Below are 18,991 nucleotides of genomic sequence, written 5' to 3'. Positions count from 1 at the left end.
TCTGTCCTCTTAGCATCCCGTTGACATGTTTCACAGTGTGGAACTCCTTGGAATTTTTTCGTCATGCTTCAAACTGTGGACACTGGACCTTGAAAACACTCTGATATGACTTTACATACTTTAAATGTCTCGTAAGCAGCAACAATGTGAAACTGGAGGTTCTGACTGAGCTCCTTGGTTTTAGCCATGACTTGTAACTGACTAGAGAACTACTGCATCAGCTGTTCTCAGTTCATAGTGTATTAGAGCAGTCTAGAACACAGTAGAAATTACCAGCAACATTTACATACCAGGGAAGGATACAAATGCAGGTTAACTTACAGTAGAAACTTTAACTAAAACAAACTTGGCAGGATGGGCCAAGTTTAAAAACACAACATCTGTCTTTTGTCACTTATGTAATTTCCTGCCACAATTTACCCACTGGTCAAATAAAAATGTACTACTAATAATTGAACAATAAATTTGGTGTGGCTATAGGTAATTTGGGGCTTAAATGTTGACTCATACATCTTTTACATATTTATTTCGGTGCTTTTTGACAAAGACACATGGTGTTCAAATGTATTATATAGTATGCCGAGCAACATGTTTGTTTTACATCTTAAATATGTTTTTAAAAGAGTCATTTACAAATAGTTCAAATATATCACTACAATCTCTAATACAGTGTTTTACCGTCTTCGCCACTTCTCTGTGTCATTTCCAGCTAGAAAAAAACATTTGGTCAAATAAAAAAATCCACTCTAGCTCATTTTTTCCCAGGCGTAAACTAACCGTGACGTCACCCGTTGGTTTCAACGCCGAGAAAATGAAGCCCGGATACCCAGAGACAGTTCTTCATCTCTTCTGGACCTGCTCCGACTCCAAGGCTTTTTGGAAGAAGTTCTGCTGTTTTGTAACTGGACATTTATACAAAGACTTCACTCTCAAATGGGAAAATGTGGTTTTCTGCTTTTTTAGACAAGAAAAAGATGTGTTTCACATCATTAACCTTTTAATTTTGCTATCAAAATTCTTTATTCACAAATGTAAGTACAGTAGGCAGAGGCCCTCATTTACCCATTTTAACAACGATGTACTCTCTTACATTAATTTACTGAAGAACTCAAATAACAAAAAGGCTCTAAGAACAATGCACATCTGTGAAAAATACCATTTATTTATCAATGATGTAACGTAACTGTACCCCATACCCCCTGGCATGTTTACTGTTATGTTTACTTTTGTGTATACATTGTATACTTAAATAAAACTTAGAGGAAGAAAAAAATAAATAAATGAAGCCCGGATTTTGCTACTTCCTGGTCGCCGTTTTGGATTTTTTGGTGCCAGTGACGTAAAAAGCGTCATCAAACAGACTGGACCGGAGAGCAACTTGGGGCAGGATTGGCTGAGGACTCTCTTGTCCCGCCCACGTTTTACCGCAGAGGCTTCTGTTGCTGTCTATCAAATATAGCCACGCCCCCTGGCTCCGCCAACTTTAACGATTTATTTAAAATTCAGTATTGATTTATTTTAAGATCGACCATCTGATCTCTCATTTTGACCATGAAAACTAACGGGAAAAAAAATCCTGAGGTGTATAAAATCAGTCTATCAAATTTTATTTTTTCCAAAAATGAATTGGGGTCTATGGAGAAAAAGCTTTTTGGAGCCAACCCTAGCGGACGGCGGGATATTGCAAGTTTTTGACACTTCTGGGTTGGCTTCAATTCTGGAGCCAGATGCTACGTCCACTATATATACAGTCTATGTTTTTTCCGCATGAGTTTGAGTAATTTTGGTCGTCGTTATATATCTGGTCTGGTGGGTTCGACGTTTTTAGCCAATCACAGCTGCGTCCGCCGATCACGTGATATCGTCCTTTGACGTCATTCTCCTGCGACCCTCTCTGACAGGCGTCTCTATCCATGTGAACCGCTTCAGCCAAAGTTATCCTGAATTTAAAGGTAAGTCATGCGTTAATGTGACAGTCGGTGGACTTGTGTGTTTTGTGTTTGTTCTGCCTTCAATAATAAAAGTCGTTGCTGTAAAACCGAAGCCTCGCCGGTGGGCAGAGTCTCTGTGCGTCTGTTCCTCCCCACGACAAGGTCAGGATTTAACGTTACATGACAGGAACAGCACTCTGTCTGTTTACGAGTTTCTTCTACAACACGCCACCCGTGTCATTTAAATCAGAGTTACAACAACCTCTACTGCAGGACTCCGTGTAGTTTCATTGTTAGCGTTGTGTGTCTCTGAGAAGAGCCTGCAGACGGTTACACAACCAGCGTTTCCTTATTATTTCCATATTATCTAAGGGCTCCGTGCTTTATTCCTGCTGCGCGTTTCTAAAACTTAGCTTCAGTATGCAGCACAAAGAAGAGATTAAACACAGCTGATGAAACCAGAGGTGCTGTTAGGATCTGGATACATTGAAGGATTTAGTTGCATAATTTTGACACTAATCAAAGTGAGGTAATTTCATGTTCCATGTCAATATTACAGTTAGAGCAGCCTAGCTAGACCACTTTTTAAAATTAGTCTTGTTCATGATGATTTCCAGCTAAATTTATATGAAAATGTGCAACTAAACAGTCTTAGAACCACTGACATCGACCAGAGTTGCCATTTTTGTGACAACTGGGATGGGAATGATATTTCTTCTTGGTTTTCGATACTCATTTCAGTTTTTACATTTTTTTCTATCCCTTTGATGCGCAGCATGGGTCAGAAGTGACCTAAATTCAGTGGAAAATGGGTGTCTCCTGACCCACACTGCACTTCAAAGGGTTATTAGTAATTTGCATGACCAACCTTTTAAAAAGTCAATGGGAAGAGATGCAGGTGGAAGTGAGAAGAAAATGTAGTTCCTGAAGTGTATTATGCAATAAATAAATACCTCACGTATATAAAGTGTCAGTAATTGAGAATTTTTGTTGTTATAAAGATGAAGCAGAACTAGAGAACTACTACAAGTAGTGCTGAACAATTAGTGAAGGTATTTTGCAAATCTCAGTATACAAGTGCAATATCCAAATCACAGCAGCTGCAATGTTTTATTTATTTATTTTACTTCTAAAGGTCAAATATGCCACAACAAATTATTATGAATGAAGCACTGTGATCCTGAGATTCCTCGGCAAATAAATCATGTTCTTCAGGTGTGATAAGATGTACTTGTTTGATACAGGCAGCAGCAAAAGTCACATCATTACTTTTCTTTTTTTCCAATGGGAAAACAATTATACATGCAAAAGCTGTGACTTGTATCCCAATATCTGTTGCATTTATCACAATATAATTTTTTGCATTTTAGTCAGGCCTACTCAAAAAGTTCCGGTTTGAAGATGTCAAAACAGTAATCAGACTCATAAGGAGGTAAAAGGTCTCAAATGTAGCTTTACACTTGGCCAGTAAAACTTTAAAGACAAGTAATAAAATTAATTCAGCAGGTAACTAGTTAAGTCCAGCAAAAACTGGAATATTGAGCTTACTTTACTGAAATGAATTAAAATTCGAGCAGCAGTGTTTTGGATTAATTGAAACCTATGAATGTTTTCCTCACTGTTAGTGGAGTAAAGTGTGTTAAAGTGCTTGAATAAGGTGGTGATTAGTGCATAAATTAACTTTTTTAAATCTGGGAAAAAAGAAAGGATCAGAAGTAGTGGATGAAATATGGTTTAAGTATTTGATAAACACAACAGCGATTATTCGACAGGCCTCATCTGATTCTTCAGATGTTTCCTAAACCTCTCAACTGTACCTCTACCTCCGTAGGTTGGATGTGGGATGGTGACACCTAAGTTGTGAGAAACCTCCTCTTTCTTTTCCTCGCTGTGGCGTCTACCTTGTCTCTCCGACCCGATGGCCAGCCGCCTCCTGTGCAGATACGCCCGCCTGCTCTTCAGGGCCTCCTCTCAGGCTCCGGCTGCTGCCGCCGCTGCCGCCCGCCTTCCTCCACTTGTAGCTGGACCTGCAGAGCTGCAGAGGGCCAAGGGCTGGCCATGGGTCACAGAGAGGCTAATGTGTGACGCAAACCTCAAAGAAGACAACGATGCAATTTTACCTGTGCGCACAGAGCTGGACAGTCTGGTGGAAAAGGCAGAGGCACCAGAGGACATCCTGGCAGCCTGGGCAGCGAATGGGGGGAATGGAAATCAAGCCGCCAACGCCCTGATGAAGTGGACTCAGCTGGTGCTGAAGACAATGGGGAAGTTCAACCAACACGGACCAGAGCTGACGAAGGATTCAAGGCTGCAGAACATGATGAAGGTCTTATGTCGGCAGGTGAGGAAGCCAGATGAGGCTGAGTTGGTCTATGGTGTTGTGGGATAGTTAACATCTTGTCCACGAGCTTCATTTCTGTATTTATTTTTCCTCCAGGTGTCTTCAGTGTGGAACAGCAATCTGGTGTCTGTGCTTAAAAGTCTCTGGATTATAGGCGTTCCTCCCACAGATCCTGTGCTCAGTTCTGTGCACAACGAGGTCCTGTGGAGAGTCCGCAGACTCACAAGCAAGCAGCTGGGCTACGTGGTGGACTGGGGAGCCTACAGGAAAGGAAAGCAGGACGTGGCGTTAGTGAACTCTGCGTTGAAACAGCTGGAACTGCGCTGGACTGAAATCACCGACGTTAAAACTGTCACTGCGCTGATATCCAGAGGAGGACGCCTAACGCCCACGTTGATGGACAAACTTGAAGACAAGGTATCAGAGTTAAAGCATCAACATCAAATCTGTTGATTATTTTCTCAATTAATTGATTTGCTCTTTGGTTTTTAAAATGTCAGAAATGGTGAAAACTGTCAGTCAGTGTTTCCTAAAGTCAAGAGGATGTCCTCACATGTCTAGTGTTGTCCACAACCCAAAAATATTCCAACATAAGAGGCTGAAATGATAGAATTTTGACATTTTTCTTGTTTGAACTGATTATTTTATTATCAGAACAGTTAGTGATTAATTTACTGTTTGACATTGCAGCTCTACAAATCACCACATATATATATATATATATATATATATATATATGTGTGTGTGTGTGTGTTAAGCTTTATTTTTTCTGCAGAGCTAATTTGCTTGCACTGCCATGATAAAGGAGAAATCTCATGTGTTTGAGAGTATAAAATATGAGCATATACTTGGAAAAAGGTATTATTTTTCTGCAAATACTCAAAAGTGTACAGTCTAAAACATATCAGAAATATCGTGTCTGGAATTGCAGCCCAGTTGAAAGTGAAGAAAAGTTAATAAATTGCATGAATACCAACAAAGTTAGGAAACATGACGATACCAGAACTATCTGAGTGCTACCAAATGTTGCTACAACTCGTCTGAATTCCCAAACCAAGCTGATCACCTTCTGCCTGTCTCTGTTTCAGGCTCTGGAGCTCGCAGAGAGTTTTTCAGCGGAAGATATCCGCAAAGTCTGCGTATCTTTGACTGCTCAGAATCGCAGAAGCGTCCCGCTGCTCAGAGCTTTGTCCTACCACCTGCTGCAGAAATCTTCGTCAGAGTTCACCACCCCACTGATAATGGACATGGCCTTCGCATACGGTAAGAAGACTCTAAATCCTAAGATGTCCACTGATAATAGTGGTAATTAAACAGGGGCCGTTTGTTGAATCATTGTAAGTTTTATTATGTAGAAGTTTTTAACCCTCTGAACCCCAAACCTGCTAGAATTTTACCATTTATCAGAACAAGAAGCGGAAAAGAGAAGGGAGAGAATTGTCAGGTTTGCAATTTTGTGATGGTCATGTAGGGTGATTTGGTTTCATCAGGAAAATTAACCAAATTTAAGCTTAAAGTGTTGATATTTTTTGAAAAGTCACGGTGTTCTACATGTCTCGTTAACAAATTTGCCAAAAATGCTTCATGTGGACCATCCAGATTCTGTAAAAACCCAGAATTCAGTGTTCCAAGGCACAATTTAGAAGCCATGAGTGACTGAGCTGTGAGCAAAAGTCATAAGACAAAAAATCACCAACTTTTCAGCTGAACTGCAGCCTGTGCACACATACATAGAAACAAATTCAAACTCTAAAATCCCTATATTATACAGAGCAATCCCATTTTCCAGTATATATTTGGAAAATTTTTAGACATGTTGATTACATTTTTTTTCAATTTTTAGAAATACATAATCAAAGAAATTCAGCTGTAATTTTTTTCTTTTTGTTTTTTAATGCTTTTTCTTGCATTATAGCTTTGTTACATTGCACAAAAGATATATTTGAGTTCTTTCTGCTTATAGTAATGGTTGTGCTGTTTCCATAGAGATGTAGGACTTTATATTGCAGTGAAAAATACAACAGAATAGAATTTATTGTCATCATACATGGCGGCATGACGAAAATATAAATAGCTTCCGCTGGATGGTGCATTAATAACAAGCAATAAGAAATAAAATATCAACATTAAATAATAAAATCAAATGTACATGTATAACAAAACAATATTTAAAATGACAACATATGCAAAGGAGGCCAGATGTATACAATATGGGAGGTAAATGAAAGAAATAAGAACCAATAAAATAAAATAAATGAACCCACTGTATGGAAAACATGTGACAGGCACATTGAAACATGGCTGGAAGTCAGAGGTTCAATCTGTTTGTGTCAGTTTGTCCTTTTTGGTATTTAATGTTTTTTTATTGCACAGTGGTTGTTAAAGTGATGCTTGACTTAAAAAATATTAATAAGAAATATTTAAAATCAAAGTGCATTATCTGTCAGTAAATCTAAGTGGGGAATTTTCCAAATACTACATCCCTAATACTAACAGTACCATCTTAATCTTTGTCCTTCTGTAGGGAAGCTGAATTTCAACCATTCTCAAGTATTTCAACGGATTGCCTTGGAGTTGATACCCAGAGTTCCTGACCTCAGCCCTGCAGACGTCACACGCTGTGCAAAGTCACTGGGATTCCTTAAATGGCTCCACATCCGTCTGTTTGAGGCCTTTGCTGAGGTCAGTAGCACACACTTCCTTTGTAGCCTCACACCTTCAACTTTGAATTCATCTTTCGTCTTTAGTAACTCTGTGTCTTTCCATGTCTTCACCAGCACTACACAACAAACCACCAGAAGTACAGCACTCTGCAGCTCTGTAATCTGCTCATGACTTTTGCCAGACTTGATTTCCAGCCCAGCAAAGGAGAAGAAATCTACAGCAAGGTACCAGTGACGTCAAAGGCTGTTTGTTTACTGTGCACAGCCGGTTCTACTTCTCGCCTTTTAAATGCATTCTCTGTTTTCCGTAAAGGTTCACCTTGCGCTGGAGGAATCTCTGTCAGGTCTGGACGCTTTCCTTCAGACAGATGTGGTTTGGTCGCTGTGCGTGCTGCAGCAGGCCAAACCCCACTACCTCATCGCCCTTCTGCAACCAAACCATGTTAGCAAACTGTCAGGTAAGACACATAGCGGCGTGCTTTTTTTTTTATTTAATCCTGCTTTCCTGTTTTTGATGAATAGAAGAACACTTTGTGGGTGAGTTCGCACACATTACTTCATAGATCAAGTTCTTCTTAAAGTGTCAGCAGTTCAGCGGGAACTTAAAGTAAAACACCTGCTTCTGGAAACTGAGAAAAGCCAGAGAAAGTAGTTCAAAAAGCCACCTTAAAGTGTCTCAAAACAGAAATAGCAGTGCAACCAATCAGGCCAGAGCAACAATATCAGTTGATGTCAACCTTAAAATTGATTATAAACCAATATTTGACCCAGTTTGTAGCTGGTAGAATGTTGGTCTGAGCAGGAAATAGATGGCCAGTTTGGATATTTAACAGTTTATGCTATTTAATGCACCAAAAATGTCAAATCTAAGAGTAAGTAGTTAGAAAGCAACTGGAAAAATGGAAAAGAAGAGTAAAATGAGCTGATAAGTACCATTTATTTGCACACAGAAGGCCACTCTAGCCATCAAATCAGCAAAAGTCTCCTTCTCCCATCCGCTAGATTTGGGCATATTGTCAAAAAGTTAAAAAATTGAGGACTTGTGACTGAGAACAGATGGCGCTCAGGCAGAGCCAGAAAGACCAGCAGCAGATTGGAGCGCATAATTGTGAGTGAAATTAAGTAAAACAGACGAGAAACAGCAGCAAAGATCTGTGCAGAGATGAGTGAGAATTACCGGAAACAACTCGGCTCTCGGATCATTCCAGAGAGGATCAACAAGTGTCTGTACAGAGGGAGAGAGGGATGCAGCGGGAAACGGTCACGAGCTCAAAGGATAAAACAGAAGAACGAGCACAGAAAGGGAGCAGCTTTTGGAGATGTGATATTTCTGGGTGAGGAGGAGGTGGACTTGTACTTAGGGATGAAATGAAGCGCACAGAGGAATTTGGACGTAAACTTGAAGAAATGAGCCAAAAACTGCTCAAGTCGCTGAAGTAAACCTGTCAGCAGGATAATGATTTAAAGCTTATCAAACGTGTTGAAGAACATTTTGCTCAGCAGAAAATCAAAGTCTTCCTGTTGACCTCTGACAGCCCTGATTCCTTTACAGATGTTCTACTGTGGAAGAACTCAAAGCTTTATTGAGTGAAACACGGAGAAAACATTCACTCTGTTGTTAGGTGATTCCTGGTAGTGATTACATATCCAGATGCCATCCAGCAGTTCTGCAAACTAAATACCGAAACAGTGTAAATAAAGTCGCTACTTGGTGTCCAAATACTTTTGGTCTTTTCTAAACCTCTGCATCTGTCGTTTGGGTGACCTTTTCTTTACAATAAAAGCCAAATGCGTGGACGCTTTGTTGTGCAAAGAAACTTGTGCATTCATAAGTGTGTCTTTTGTGTCCAAATTGGGGTCACTGTTCTAACTGTTTTGATAACAATACATTAATAATTGAAGAAAATCTAAGAAAATGTAAAGCAAATGTTCAAAGTGATGTCCATTGAAGACACTGGAACTTTACTTTGGTAAATTTAAATGAGTAGGTCACACACACGTTCTGCATCAGGCAGAGTAGATGGTACTTTAATCATGTGACTCATATACATGCACTTTTGGAATTTGGATCTGCAGCACTTTCAAGTCAAGAATAAATTTGGGCATGGCATTTTTAGTAAAAACAAAACAAATAACATAGGTACAGTTCATCATTGTCATCTCTACCACAGTATCTTACAGTGTCTTGTCACTTGTTTACATCGTTTCCAGCCAGAAAACCACAATAGAAAATCATTGCAAATCAGATTTTGACATGGGACTGATTAACGTTGGACATATTAGTAACAAAAAACACTTAATTTGACACACAACGCCCTGCTATCACTTGTTTGTCATTTAAAGCTAAAAGAAACTCATTGATCAAACAAAAATTCATAATAAATCAAAAATTGGCAGAGAGATGAATAATGTTGGACATATGTTAGTAACACTGTATTAAAACTACATAAATAGATCAAATTTATCGTTAATATCCAAACACAGTGTCTTCCTGTCACATGTGTTTGTCCTTTTCAGCCACAACAAACATGTTCTGGCTGAGAAAATCCAAATATTGCATGGGTATGAGTAGTTTTGAGCTCAGCTGTGTAAACATACTGAAGTGCTGTGGTATATCTCACATCTCTGGAACCAACATTCTGCTGTAGCTCAGCAGGTGGCAGTGCAGCACCAATACATCACAGCTCTGGCATGCACATTTTGATGGCTGAAACATTATTGGCATGACTTTAAAAACTGCTTCTGCTTTCTGTGTCGTCTTTTCTGTCTCACAGAGGGAACTCCGGCCCAAGTAGAGAACTACAGGCTGAAGCTCCTGCAGGTTGCTGCTACTCTCCACTTAGAGCATCCAGGCTCCTCAGATCCTGGATCCTCCCTCAGTGTTCCGTGTGTCCAGACCAGCAGCTCCACTCTGTCTGTCCTCCAGAGCAGTTTAAGAGAAACCTTACAGAGTTTAGTAGATGGGAAGACAGAGGCCCTTCGCACTGGTGTTGACACTGTATATGGATGGACTATTGGTAAACAAACCATCAGATCACAGGCATATTATCATGTCCTATCATCCTTTTATTACTGGATTGTTGCAGGATTTTACCTCTGAAATACTTAACAGCGTTTTTACAACCGCCCTTTGTAATTCAGATGGTGAGCTGGTCGTGGATTGTGACAACAAACCGGTGGACATTTCTCTGCTGAAAGCCCCTCATCTGCCGAGCGGAGGAGGAGACCAGGCTTTACCTGCAGGTGCACGCCGGTGAGTCACGGAGATGAATCATGGAGGTTTCAGTTGTTAACCCCAAGCTGTTTCTGGGCTTTTTTATTTGCTCCTGTCATATTTTTACCCACTGTGGGCTCATTTTACACTGCAATATAAAGTCCTGCACCGCTATGGAAACAGCACGACCACGACTAGACAAAGACTGAACCCAGAAATGTCCTTAATGCAGTGTGACAGTTATAATGGCAGAAATCTTTAAAAAAAAAAAAAAAAGAGAGAGAGAGAAAGAGCGAGAGAGAACGAAAGTTGAGTTTTTTGGATTTTTTTCTTTTTTTTTTTTACAAAAATATTTTCAAAAGGGAGAAAACAAATATTGAGTTTTTAAAAAAAAATTTTCCGGTGTTTTTTTTTTTTTTTTACAAAAATATTAAAAAGAGAAAATCAACATGTACAGTATTTTTCAAAGAACCTACAGTTGTTATCAATAGTGTAAATAATATGTTGGTTCAGCTCACAATAGATGATTCAAACGACCAAATATTGACCAAATATTCACAGAATTTTTGTCATGTGACTCTTGGTCACAGCTGAGTTATTTGTAGATTACCAGTTGCATTGAGGAACACAGAATTTTTTGTTTTTTATAGAATGTGGTTTTAACAAATTGTTAGATTTTTAAATGTAAAATTAAATGTTTTTTGTTTTTAAATATCCGTAATTTTAGGTATTGTTTTGGATAGTTTTTCCAATGCAACAACACATCACAGATTAGTAGCTCATGGACCATTTAGGAAGTTAGAAATCCAACAATTATTTTCCTTTTTTACTGTTTCTAGTTCTGATAAATGCTTTTATTTTGACAAATGTTTAAAGAATAATATGCCTTTCGAACCCGCCGACGAATTCTTGCCTTCTGAATGTTGCAACAGTTTTTCTTGTGCTCTCGTTGTCTAAACTCATTTTGCCCTCTTTTCCACTCATCTTTATCTTCCTTTAGGCTAGCTTTCTTGGCTTGGGAGTTTCCAAACTTTGGCTCCAAGAGTAAAGACCTTCTGGGACGCTTTGTCATGATGAAGCGGCATCTTCAGTTGGCCGGTTTCATCACAGTGGAGGTAAGAAGAGGCTGGAGTTGGGATGAAACAGATTTATAGCAGTGCTGAACTGAGCCCCTGGATCAGTTCTTTCATTGCACACACACACACTAAAGCCAACTGAAAGAGGGATTTGCTGTGGTTTGTTGCCGTAGTTGTAAGTTCAGTGAATAGAATCAGAGGAGCTGCTGCTGCTTCTGTATCTGACAGGCGAAGTCCAAGCAAACAATGGACCAGATACTTTGAGCTGAGAGTCAGGTGGGTCCCGCTGCAGTCTGTGGTATAAATAGAGCTGGAGTAGCAGCTCTGCCTCATCTAGGCCAATCCAAGCTTCATCTTTCTCTCATCTAGGACAATCTCCTTAGCCAGTAGTAGCATCATTTTTCTCTCAGGTTTGCAGGATGTAATAACTGAGCCACTGTGTCTTTGATGTGTCTGAATATACTGGAAGAAATGGGTTCTTGTTATGAAATGCTTTGAAATACATCCTTTTTGTTATCTTCCAGGTGCCGTACTACGAGTGGCTGGAGCTGAAGACTTACAGGCAGAAGTTGGCCTACCTGAAGGACAAAATGGGGAAGGCGGTGGCCGAGGACATGGCCAAGTGAACTGTGCGGCGTTTGCAAGCTCAGCTAAATCAGAGTTGTTCCCAATCAAATGGGACCGCAGGGAAAACGCGCATCACACCCACGTTCACACTCAGAACGGAGCAACAGTGCAGAAAGGCTCTCTCTCTCTATCACACGCACACACACACGCACACACACACAAAACAAAGAAAAAAACATATTTTCACTCTGGTTCCCTTGGCAACATGTGGGGCTTTCCCTGTTTCCATGGTGACAGCGAGTTAGAGTTTTGGAGCCAGAGAGAGCCAGAAATAAACACAGCAGCAAGTCCTTCTGTAGAAGTGATATGATCAAGGACTAAGTCATCTGCAAGTGACACATGGAAGCAGCAGCATTGCGGTTGTGTTGGATTTTGGTGGAAAATGTGCTTTAAATCACCATGTGGATAGATTGAATTAATTTAAATATCTCTGTGAATGTGTGTCAACTTGAGATGGAATAAATTGTTTTATTGCCATTGTTACTTTATGGATTTTTTAAAATCATACGAGGTGGTATATTTAGGAATTAGGATCAGGTATGATGCACATGCAGTAGTGAGTGCATCCCCATGTAACATCACTTCAATGTCAAATGATTCAAAATTGTACTAACTCTCAATAATGGAATTATTTCTGAGCTGAAATGTAGAGTGTCTACTTTTATAAACAATCCAAAACAAATACTGTGGAAAGATTAGATTTTAAATCCAGCCCAAAGTTGAACTTGATGTGTCAAAAGTAAAACGCCTGTGATCACTGAAACCAAACTGAGTGGACCTGCATGAACATGGCTGTAAAATAAGCTACGAATAGCAGAACTTTATCTGTCTGCATGTCTGCATCATGGCTCCTCATGAAAAACATTTGCTAGAGGAAATGAAAAATCATGCTATGAGACTCCACAAATAAGAAAAAGAATACAGGAAGATCAGTAAGCGACATAAAAATCAGTGAAACACAGTTACAGCAGTAATCAGGAGGTATAATAGGGGCCAGTGTACTGCTAATCAGAGCTGCAGTAGACATCCTAAAATGACACCACAGGCAGTCCAGTAACTTTCCAATCTCGCTCCGAAAAACAGTTGGGCAGCTGCTTTAGACTTGGTACAGGGGTTATCAATAGAAATCAGAGTTTCTGTGAAGCTCAGACAGTCTGAAGGACACTTCATAACATCATCCTCCATAGAGGTTGCTTATTCTTTGGCACAAAACTACAAGATAAGTGCCCCTGTAAACTCAAGTATATGAAAAGAAGCCTGATGAATATTAAGAGCCCATTCTTTGGTCGGATGAAGATGCATTTGTTTGGCTCAGATGGAGTCCAGCATGTTTGGTATGAATGTGATCAGAACTACCACAGTGAATGCATAGTCCTGACAGAGAAGCACGGAGTTAGGAGTGTGATGATGTGGGGCTGCATGAGAGCAAAAGGTGTTGGGAGACAATATTTATACATGAATATCTGTGGATAAACCAAAATACTAGCTGACAAGATGAATCCCAGTCTGGAGAAGCTTGAATAAGAGGAATATTCTAGCATATTAATAATCCAAAGCATAAAATTACACAAGAGTTTGTACAGAAAAAAAAGGGAAGCTTGTGACCTGGATGAGTGTATGGTCTGACTTGAATCCAACAGAGCACCTTTGAGGTATCCATCCATCCGTCCTCTATATACCGCTTTATCCTCACTAGGGTCCCGGGGGGTGCTGGAGCCTATCCCAGCTGACTCGGGCGAAGGCAGGGGACACCCTGGACAGGTCGCCAGTCTGTCACAGGGCTACATATACAGACACACAATCACACTCACATTACCTTTGAGGTATTTCAAGGAAAAAAAGCAGAACATCATAATGCCCCCAGAAAAAAAAAATAGAATTGCAGAACATCTGTCCAGAGATCTGTCCTCATCAAAAATAAAGGTGGTCAAGAAGCACTTAAAAATTCAAAGATTCAAAACTCAGTAATAAAAGATGATCTGGCATCTGTTGTATTGACTTCCTACTATGGGCTCTATATTTTTAATATAGTAAATCTAAACTTTTAGGTTCTCATTTTACTGTTCAACTTAACCTGAGACAGTTACTGTAATTTGACACAATTTGGATTTAATTTACATCTCTTTGATATTACACAGCAGTGTACCATATGCTGCATGTTGTATTTTCTCTGGGCGTGTGCAGTCCTGTTTTGTGTGATATTCTGACGCAAGATGCTTAATTTCACATCTAACAGCCAGTTCGCACATCTCTCAGCATACTGCTGTGTGTGAGTACAACAGTATTATTAGCACATAATTACTGAATCAACATAGAGCAGGGTTGAGGAGGAGGCCTCTCACAGCTTCGCTAATAAAAATCACAACAAATTTGTTGTTGTGTTCACTGGGTGCTTAAACACATAATTTATCCCTTTTTATCACGTCAGCTTTGGTTTGCAATGTGATATAAGAGGTGTTAGAATCACTGCTTATAGCAAGATTGGGTGAATTTGCAAATCTTTCTTAAACCAGAGTGGCTATTTTTAGATTCCATCTGTCTCCGTGTGTTTTATTGTGCGTGTTGGCTAAAAGCACGGAGGAAACAGTGAGGGCAAGATTCAGAGACACTTTGCTGACCTGAAACTGCTTACACAAGACGACGGGCAGCAGCACTCAGTCATCAGAGGCTGCTGTGGCAGGAGGAAGACTGACAAATGCAAGCTAGAGCAGAGGAGAGAAAATGTCTTAAAAACCCGAGAGAGAGAGGGTTTCGTACGTATAAAGCCACGGTGGCAAATGAGGCAACAGGAAGAAGCAAACATAAAAATGAAATGTCACTCTGGTAAACCATCACATGATCCACTGCAGAGTGCCGACCGCATCTCCTCGATGGTCAGGGATTAGCGGATCGATTGATGGACTGTTGACAAACAGCCCTGCTAGCACTTCCAGTATTGAACTACTTGGTCATGGGTCAACAGTGTGAAGGTGTTGTGTTCAGCTAAGACTAATGAAAAGATAATGTGGACAGTAGCACATCTTAATAAAGTAAGCAGTGAAGATCTGTTGCTGCCCAATACATCAAATAAACTGGTTTTGCAGTTCAGAGCAAAAGTTTCCAGCTACTTGTACAGACCATGTATATCATGGCAGTCTTGAACTTCCAGTGACTCCTGTGATTCTGACTTTTCTATCTTTGTCACCAAAAAAGTTTTTTCTGTTGTCAGATGAAACAAAAATTGAGCTATTTTGCCACAATGACCAGAAATATGTTCAGAGGAGAGAAAGTGATGCCTTTAACCTCAATAACACCAAACATATAGTCAAGCATGGTGGTGGCAGTGTTATGCTCTGTGGAACTGGTGCTGTACACAATGCAAATGGAATACTGAAAAAGGAGGATTGCTTCCATATTCTTCAGGAAAACCAAAAAAGTATCAGCCAGAAGGTTGGATCTTGGGTGCATTTGGGTGTTCCAAACAGACAATGACCCCAAACACACAACAAAAGTGGTAAAGACTGGTTTGACTGGTTTATTAAATTTACTGACTCAAATGCCATCAAGAACCTGTGGACTGTGATGAGGAAATAAGTCTGTGTCAGAAAGACAACAAGTTTAGTTGATTACAGCCGTACCGATTCTGTCAAGAGGAGTCAAAGATACAACCAGAAGTTGTAGATGGCTACCAAAAGCCCTAGCTGAGGTAAAAATGACCAAAAGACACTTAAACAAATATTAGCATTGCTGTATGTATATTTTTGACCCAGCAGAGTTTGTCATATTTCCAGAAGACCCAAAAGAACCAAAATGCATCTGTGTCAATGATCCGATTGTACAAAATTTAGAGTAGGAATAGGAATCCCTGGAAACTCAAGACCGCCAGGATACATATGGTCTTTACAAGTGTATGGAAACTTTTGTTCACAACTGTAAATGTGAAACAATATTTGTAAAAACTGCGCTGCTGTAGACATAAAACCCTCAATCCCAGAGGATTATGTGGAAAGTACCTTTTTTCCTGTCAATCCCTTACTTCATCAGTGACTTTCTTTGATGAGGTCAACTGTGTTGCATGGAGGCTGTTGTCCAGTAAAAAGAGCAATCACTTCTGCTGAGCTGGCACGCTGTCATGGGAAGTTTTGGGTTGCCATGGAAACTACCGCTGCTGATCATTTGGCTCAGTGCTGCCGCCCCCTCTTTCTCTTTCTATTTCCATCTATTTTCCTTTTACTTGTCTATAAAAGTGAAGAAAAACTGCGGCAGAGATGTTGTTAATGATTTACAGAACCTCCAGGGAGGAGGTCAGCTTCAACGAGCTGCTTCCTCTTCAATCTCAGCTGATTTTAAGTCGCTTATAACGACTGGCAATTTCAGCGTTCGCTGTGCTATTCCTAAAAGATCAAACCGTGAAGCACTTCAGTGGCCATTTGATCTGTTTTGGCAATGTAAAAGGCCCCACACACTGCATTGCTAGTATGTGTGCTGCTTTTTAAGATCTTGTAAAGCGCTTTGGGTACCTTGCAGGTGTAGTAAAAGCGCTATATAAATACAGATCATTTACCATTTTGGTATGTCTTGTTAAACAAATCAGATCAGTTTCTGTCAGAAAAGGTAGATTGTAAATACCGTTTCGTGGAATTCATATCTACATCAGTAAGCTAGGATTGCACTCCATTGCACCAGAAAAGGAAAACAAAACAAAACAAAAAATCTCAGTTGAGTAGAAAGTACACAGCAGGCCAACTGTCATAAGGCAGAGAATGCAGGAAAGCTGAGAGCAAAAAGAAAAACAAAGTCATCTCCAGATTCACATATTTGAAAAGGGGTTTTGTATTTCCAGTTAATTCTGCTGGACAAGCCTGGTTTCCTGTCACCATTAACAGGAATTCATATTTTTGAATTGTTTACCACCGTTGGGAAGCTGACTAATCCTGCAACACAGTCACCCACTGACTTCCTGTCTGTGATAGTGTAATGATTTTGCATTTTTTTTAAAGAAAAAATATCAAATTGGCTTTGAATTGTTTCACGTCAATCAGTGAAACCAGGGCACTGCTGTCACCTTGTAGGAGCGATTTGGCTTGACGGGACATTCAATGCAAACGGTACGAAAACTCTGGAGGATGTGGTGAGACATTTTAATTGAGCCACCTGCTGTCTCGACGCCTTATCTTTACTGCTGGTGCTAAAACTGTGCAGATTAACGTGTTAAATTACATTTCCTGAATTTTTACTGAGGTCAAACATCAGTTTTAGGTCAAGTGTCAAAACTTTAATGGGAGCTAAAGTTCAGTTTGTTGCTTCCCGCTGCTTGTAGGAGACTTTCCTTTCATTTCTGAAATTATACACTATGGATGTAATAAAACAGCACCTCTTGTCCCCTAGGCTATTTTTAATGATGGTCATGCTAGTAAGCAAAATGTTGTCTGGACCTGTATTAATCTATGGACATCAGATAACTAGCAACCTTTGGGTTTAAACAGGGGCTGCACAGTGATATAGTGGTTAGCACTTTCGCCTTGCAGCAAGACGATCCCTGGTTCGAGTCCCGGCCTCGGACTGGGATCTTTCTGCATGGAGTTTTCATGTTCTCCCTGTGCATGCGTGGGTTTTCTCCGGGTACTCCGGCTTCCTCCCACAGTCCAAAAATATGCTGAGGTTAATTGGTTACTCTGAATTGCCCGTAGGTGTGAATGTGCTTGTGATTGTTTGTCTGTGTATGTAGCCCTGTGACAGACTGGCGACCTGTCCAGGGTGTCCCCTGCCTTCGCCCGAGTCAGCTGGGATAGACTCCAGCACCCCCCGCGACCCTAGTGAGGATAAAGCGGTATATAGAGAATAGATGGATGGATGGTTTTAAACATGAAACCAAAGTTTTTGCGTGCAACTCTTGGAGACTCCCTTGGTGCAGCATTTTACTATGGACTATAAATGTTTGCAAAAGTGCATTAGATGATGTTTTACAGTCCTGATATCTAAGACTAACACTTGGAGTTCAAGTTTGATTCTTGGGCCACTTATTATTTGCCTAAACATGCTTCCTCTAAGTGAAATCACACCACATGCAGATGACATTCCGATTTATTTATGAGTCACCTAACTAAGTATTTGATATAAACAAAGGCAGCTAATCCTCTCATTGGGTCAATATGCCATAACTGACTGGTTTATTTGTTTATTTATTACAATAAGGGCCCTACACAACAATTGTATAAAAGAGGCTACAAAGCTTAAGTGTTTTGCTGCAGCAGTTGGGAGTGTTTTATTAGTGGATAACTACATATGTAATTCACCAATTTTCCATCAGAAAAACACCCAAATTACTATTAGTTACATTGCAAACTGTAAATGCCTGCAGCACTAAAAAGATGATTCTGCAGGCCAGCACAATAATCTACTAAACACAGTAAACATAGCTTAGCATTAAAGTGACACACCTTGACACTGCCACTACTCCTGGACTTTTATGACTCTCTACAAAAGAAACACAAAATTATTGGCAGACCAACATTCTGTTCTTTGATTATTAATTCTATTTATTAAAAATACAGATTTTAGATGTTGATATGATGTATGCTTTGGCCTGATTCTTTAATTTTTTAAGCGTGAATAAAACTGTAAAATAACATATAATCTTGATTTCAAAAAATTCAATTTAATTGTAATAAATAACAAAATAAATTTAACAAATAATGTTAAATATCTGTAACATAACAGCATTTTTTGCTGATCTAAATACTGTAAATATGATGTAATTTTGTGACTAAATCTTGTAAAAGAACGAAATACAATTTGTAAAAATACAGATTTTTAAAGTGAACATTATTCAGAGCTTTGGCCTGCATTTTTAGGTGTTACCATATAAATACATATATTTTTCTGTATTTTTATTTTTTAAATAATTTTCTGTTAATTTCACAAAACATTGACTATCTGTACAGGTAAAAACTTGAAAAACATTTTTAAATTTTTTTCTGCAAAAAATCTCATTTATCCAATGCTGATTTTTGTTGCCTTTGTTCTTGAATGTCGTTCTGTTGTTTGTCTTAAACTGTGTAATGCACTTTAAATCACCCCTTTGTCTGAAAATGAGCCAAACAAGGTTGAGGGCTGAAGATGGAGGCAGAAACAGATGCTCCGGCTGCCTTCTGGGGAAA

At 39.6% G+C, this 18,991-nt stretch overlaps 1 protein-coding gene across 1 annotated transcript; it reads left to right on the top strand.

The window, feature by feature from the left end:
* Positions 1 to 1,820: 1,820 nt before the first annotated feature.
* On the top strand, positions 1,821 to 12,335 carry tbrg4 (transforming growth factor beta regulator 4). The gene is made up of 11 exons (XM_022196742.2): positions 1,821 to 1,952; positions 3,763 to 4,272; positions 4,369 to 4,689; positions 5,361 to 5,535; positions 6,797 to 6,954; positions 7,050 to 7,160; positions 7,249 to 7,393; positions 9,710 to 9,952; positions 10,077 to 10,188; positions 11,150 to 11,264; positions 11,750 to 12,335. Exons 2-11 carry the CDS (start codon positions 3,850 to 3,852, stop codon positions 11,849 to 11,851), a joined length of 1,905 nt encoding a protein of 634 aa, XP_022052434.2. The 5' UTR covers positions 1,821 to 1,952; positions 3,763 to 3,849; the 3' UTR covers positions 11,852 to 12,335.
* Positions 12,336 to 18,991: the final 6,656 nt, after the last annotated feature.

Source organism: Acanthochromis polyacanthus, chromosome 12 (assembly GCF_021347895.1).
Source record: "Acanthochromis polyacanthus isolate Apoly-LR-REF ecotype Palm Island chromosome 12, KAUST_Apoly_ChrSc, whole genome shotgun sequence".
NCBI lineage: Eukaryota > Metazoa > Chordata > Actinopteri > Pomacentridae > Acanthochromis > Acanthochromis polyacanthus.
This window is presented reverse-complemented; position numbering and strand designations above follow the sequence as displayed.

What these genes read in the sequence shown, in the direction of transcription:
- tbrg4 (XM_022196742.2), top strand. Translation starts at nt 3,850, where the DNA reads ATGGCCAGCCGCCTCCTGTGCAGATACGCCCGCCTGCTCTTCAGGGCC. An exon ending in TGAAGGTCTTATGTCGGCAG is followed by an intron (nt 4,273 to 4,368) that starts GTGAGGAAGCCA and finishes TTTTTCCTCCAG; the next exon opens with GTGTCTTCAGTGTGGAACAG. An exon ending in CCATGTTAGCAAACTGTCAG is followed by an intron (nt 7,394 to 9,709) that starts GTAAGACACATA and finishes TCTGTCTCACAG; the next exon opens with AGGGAACTCCGGCCCAAGTA.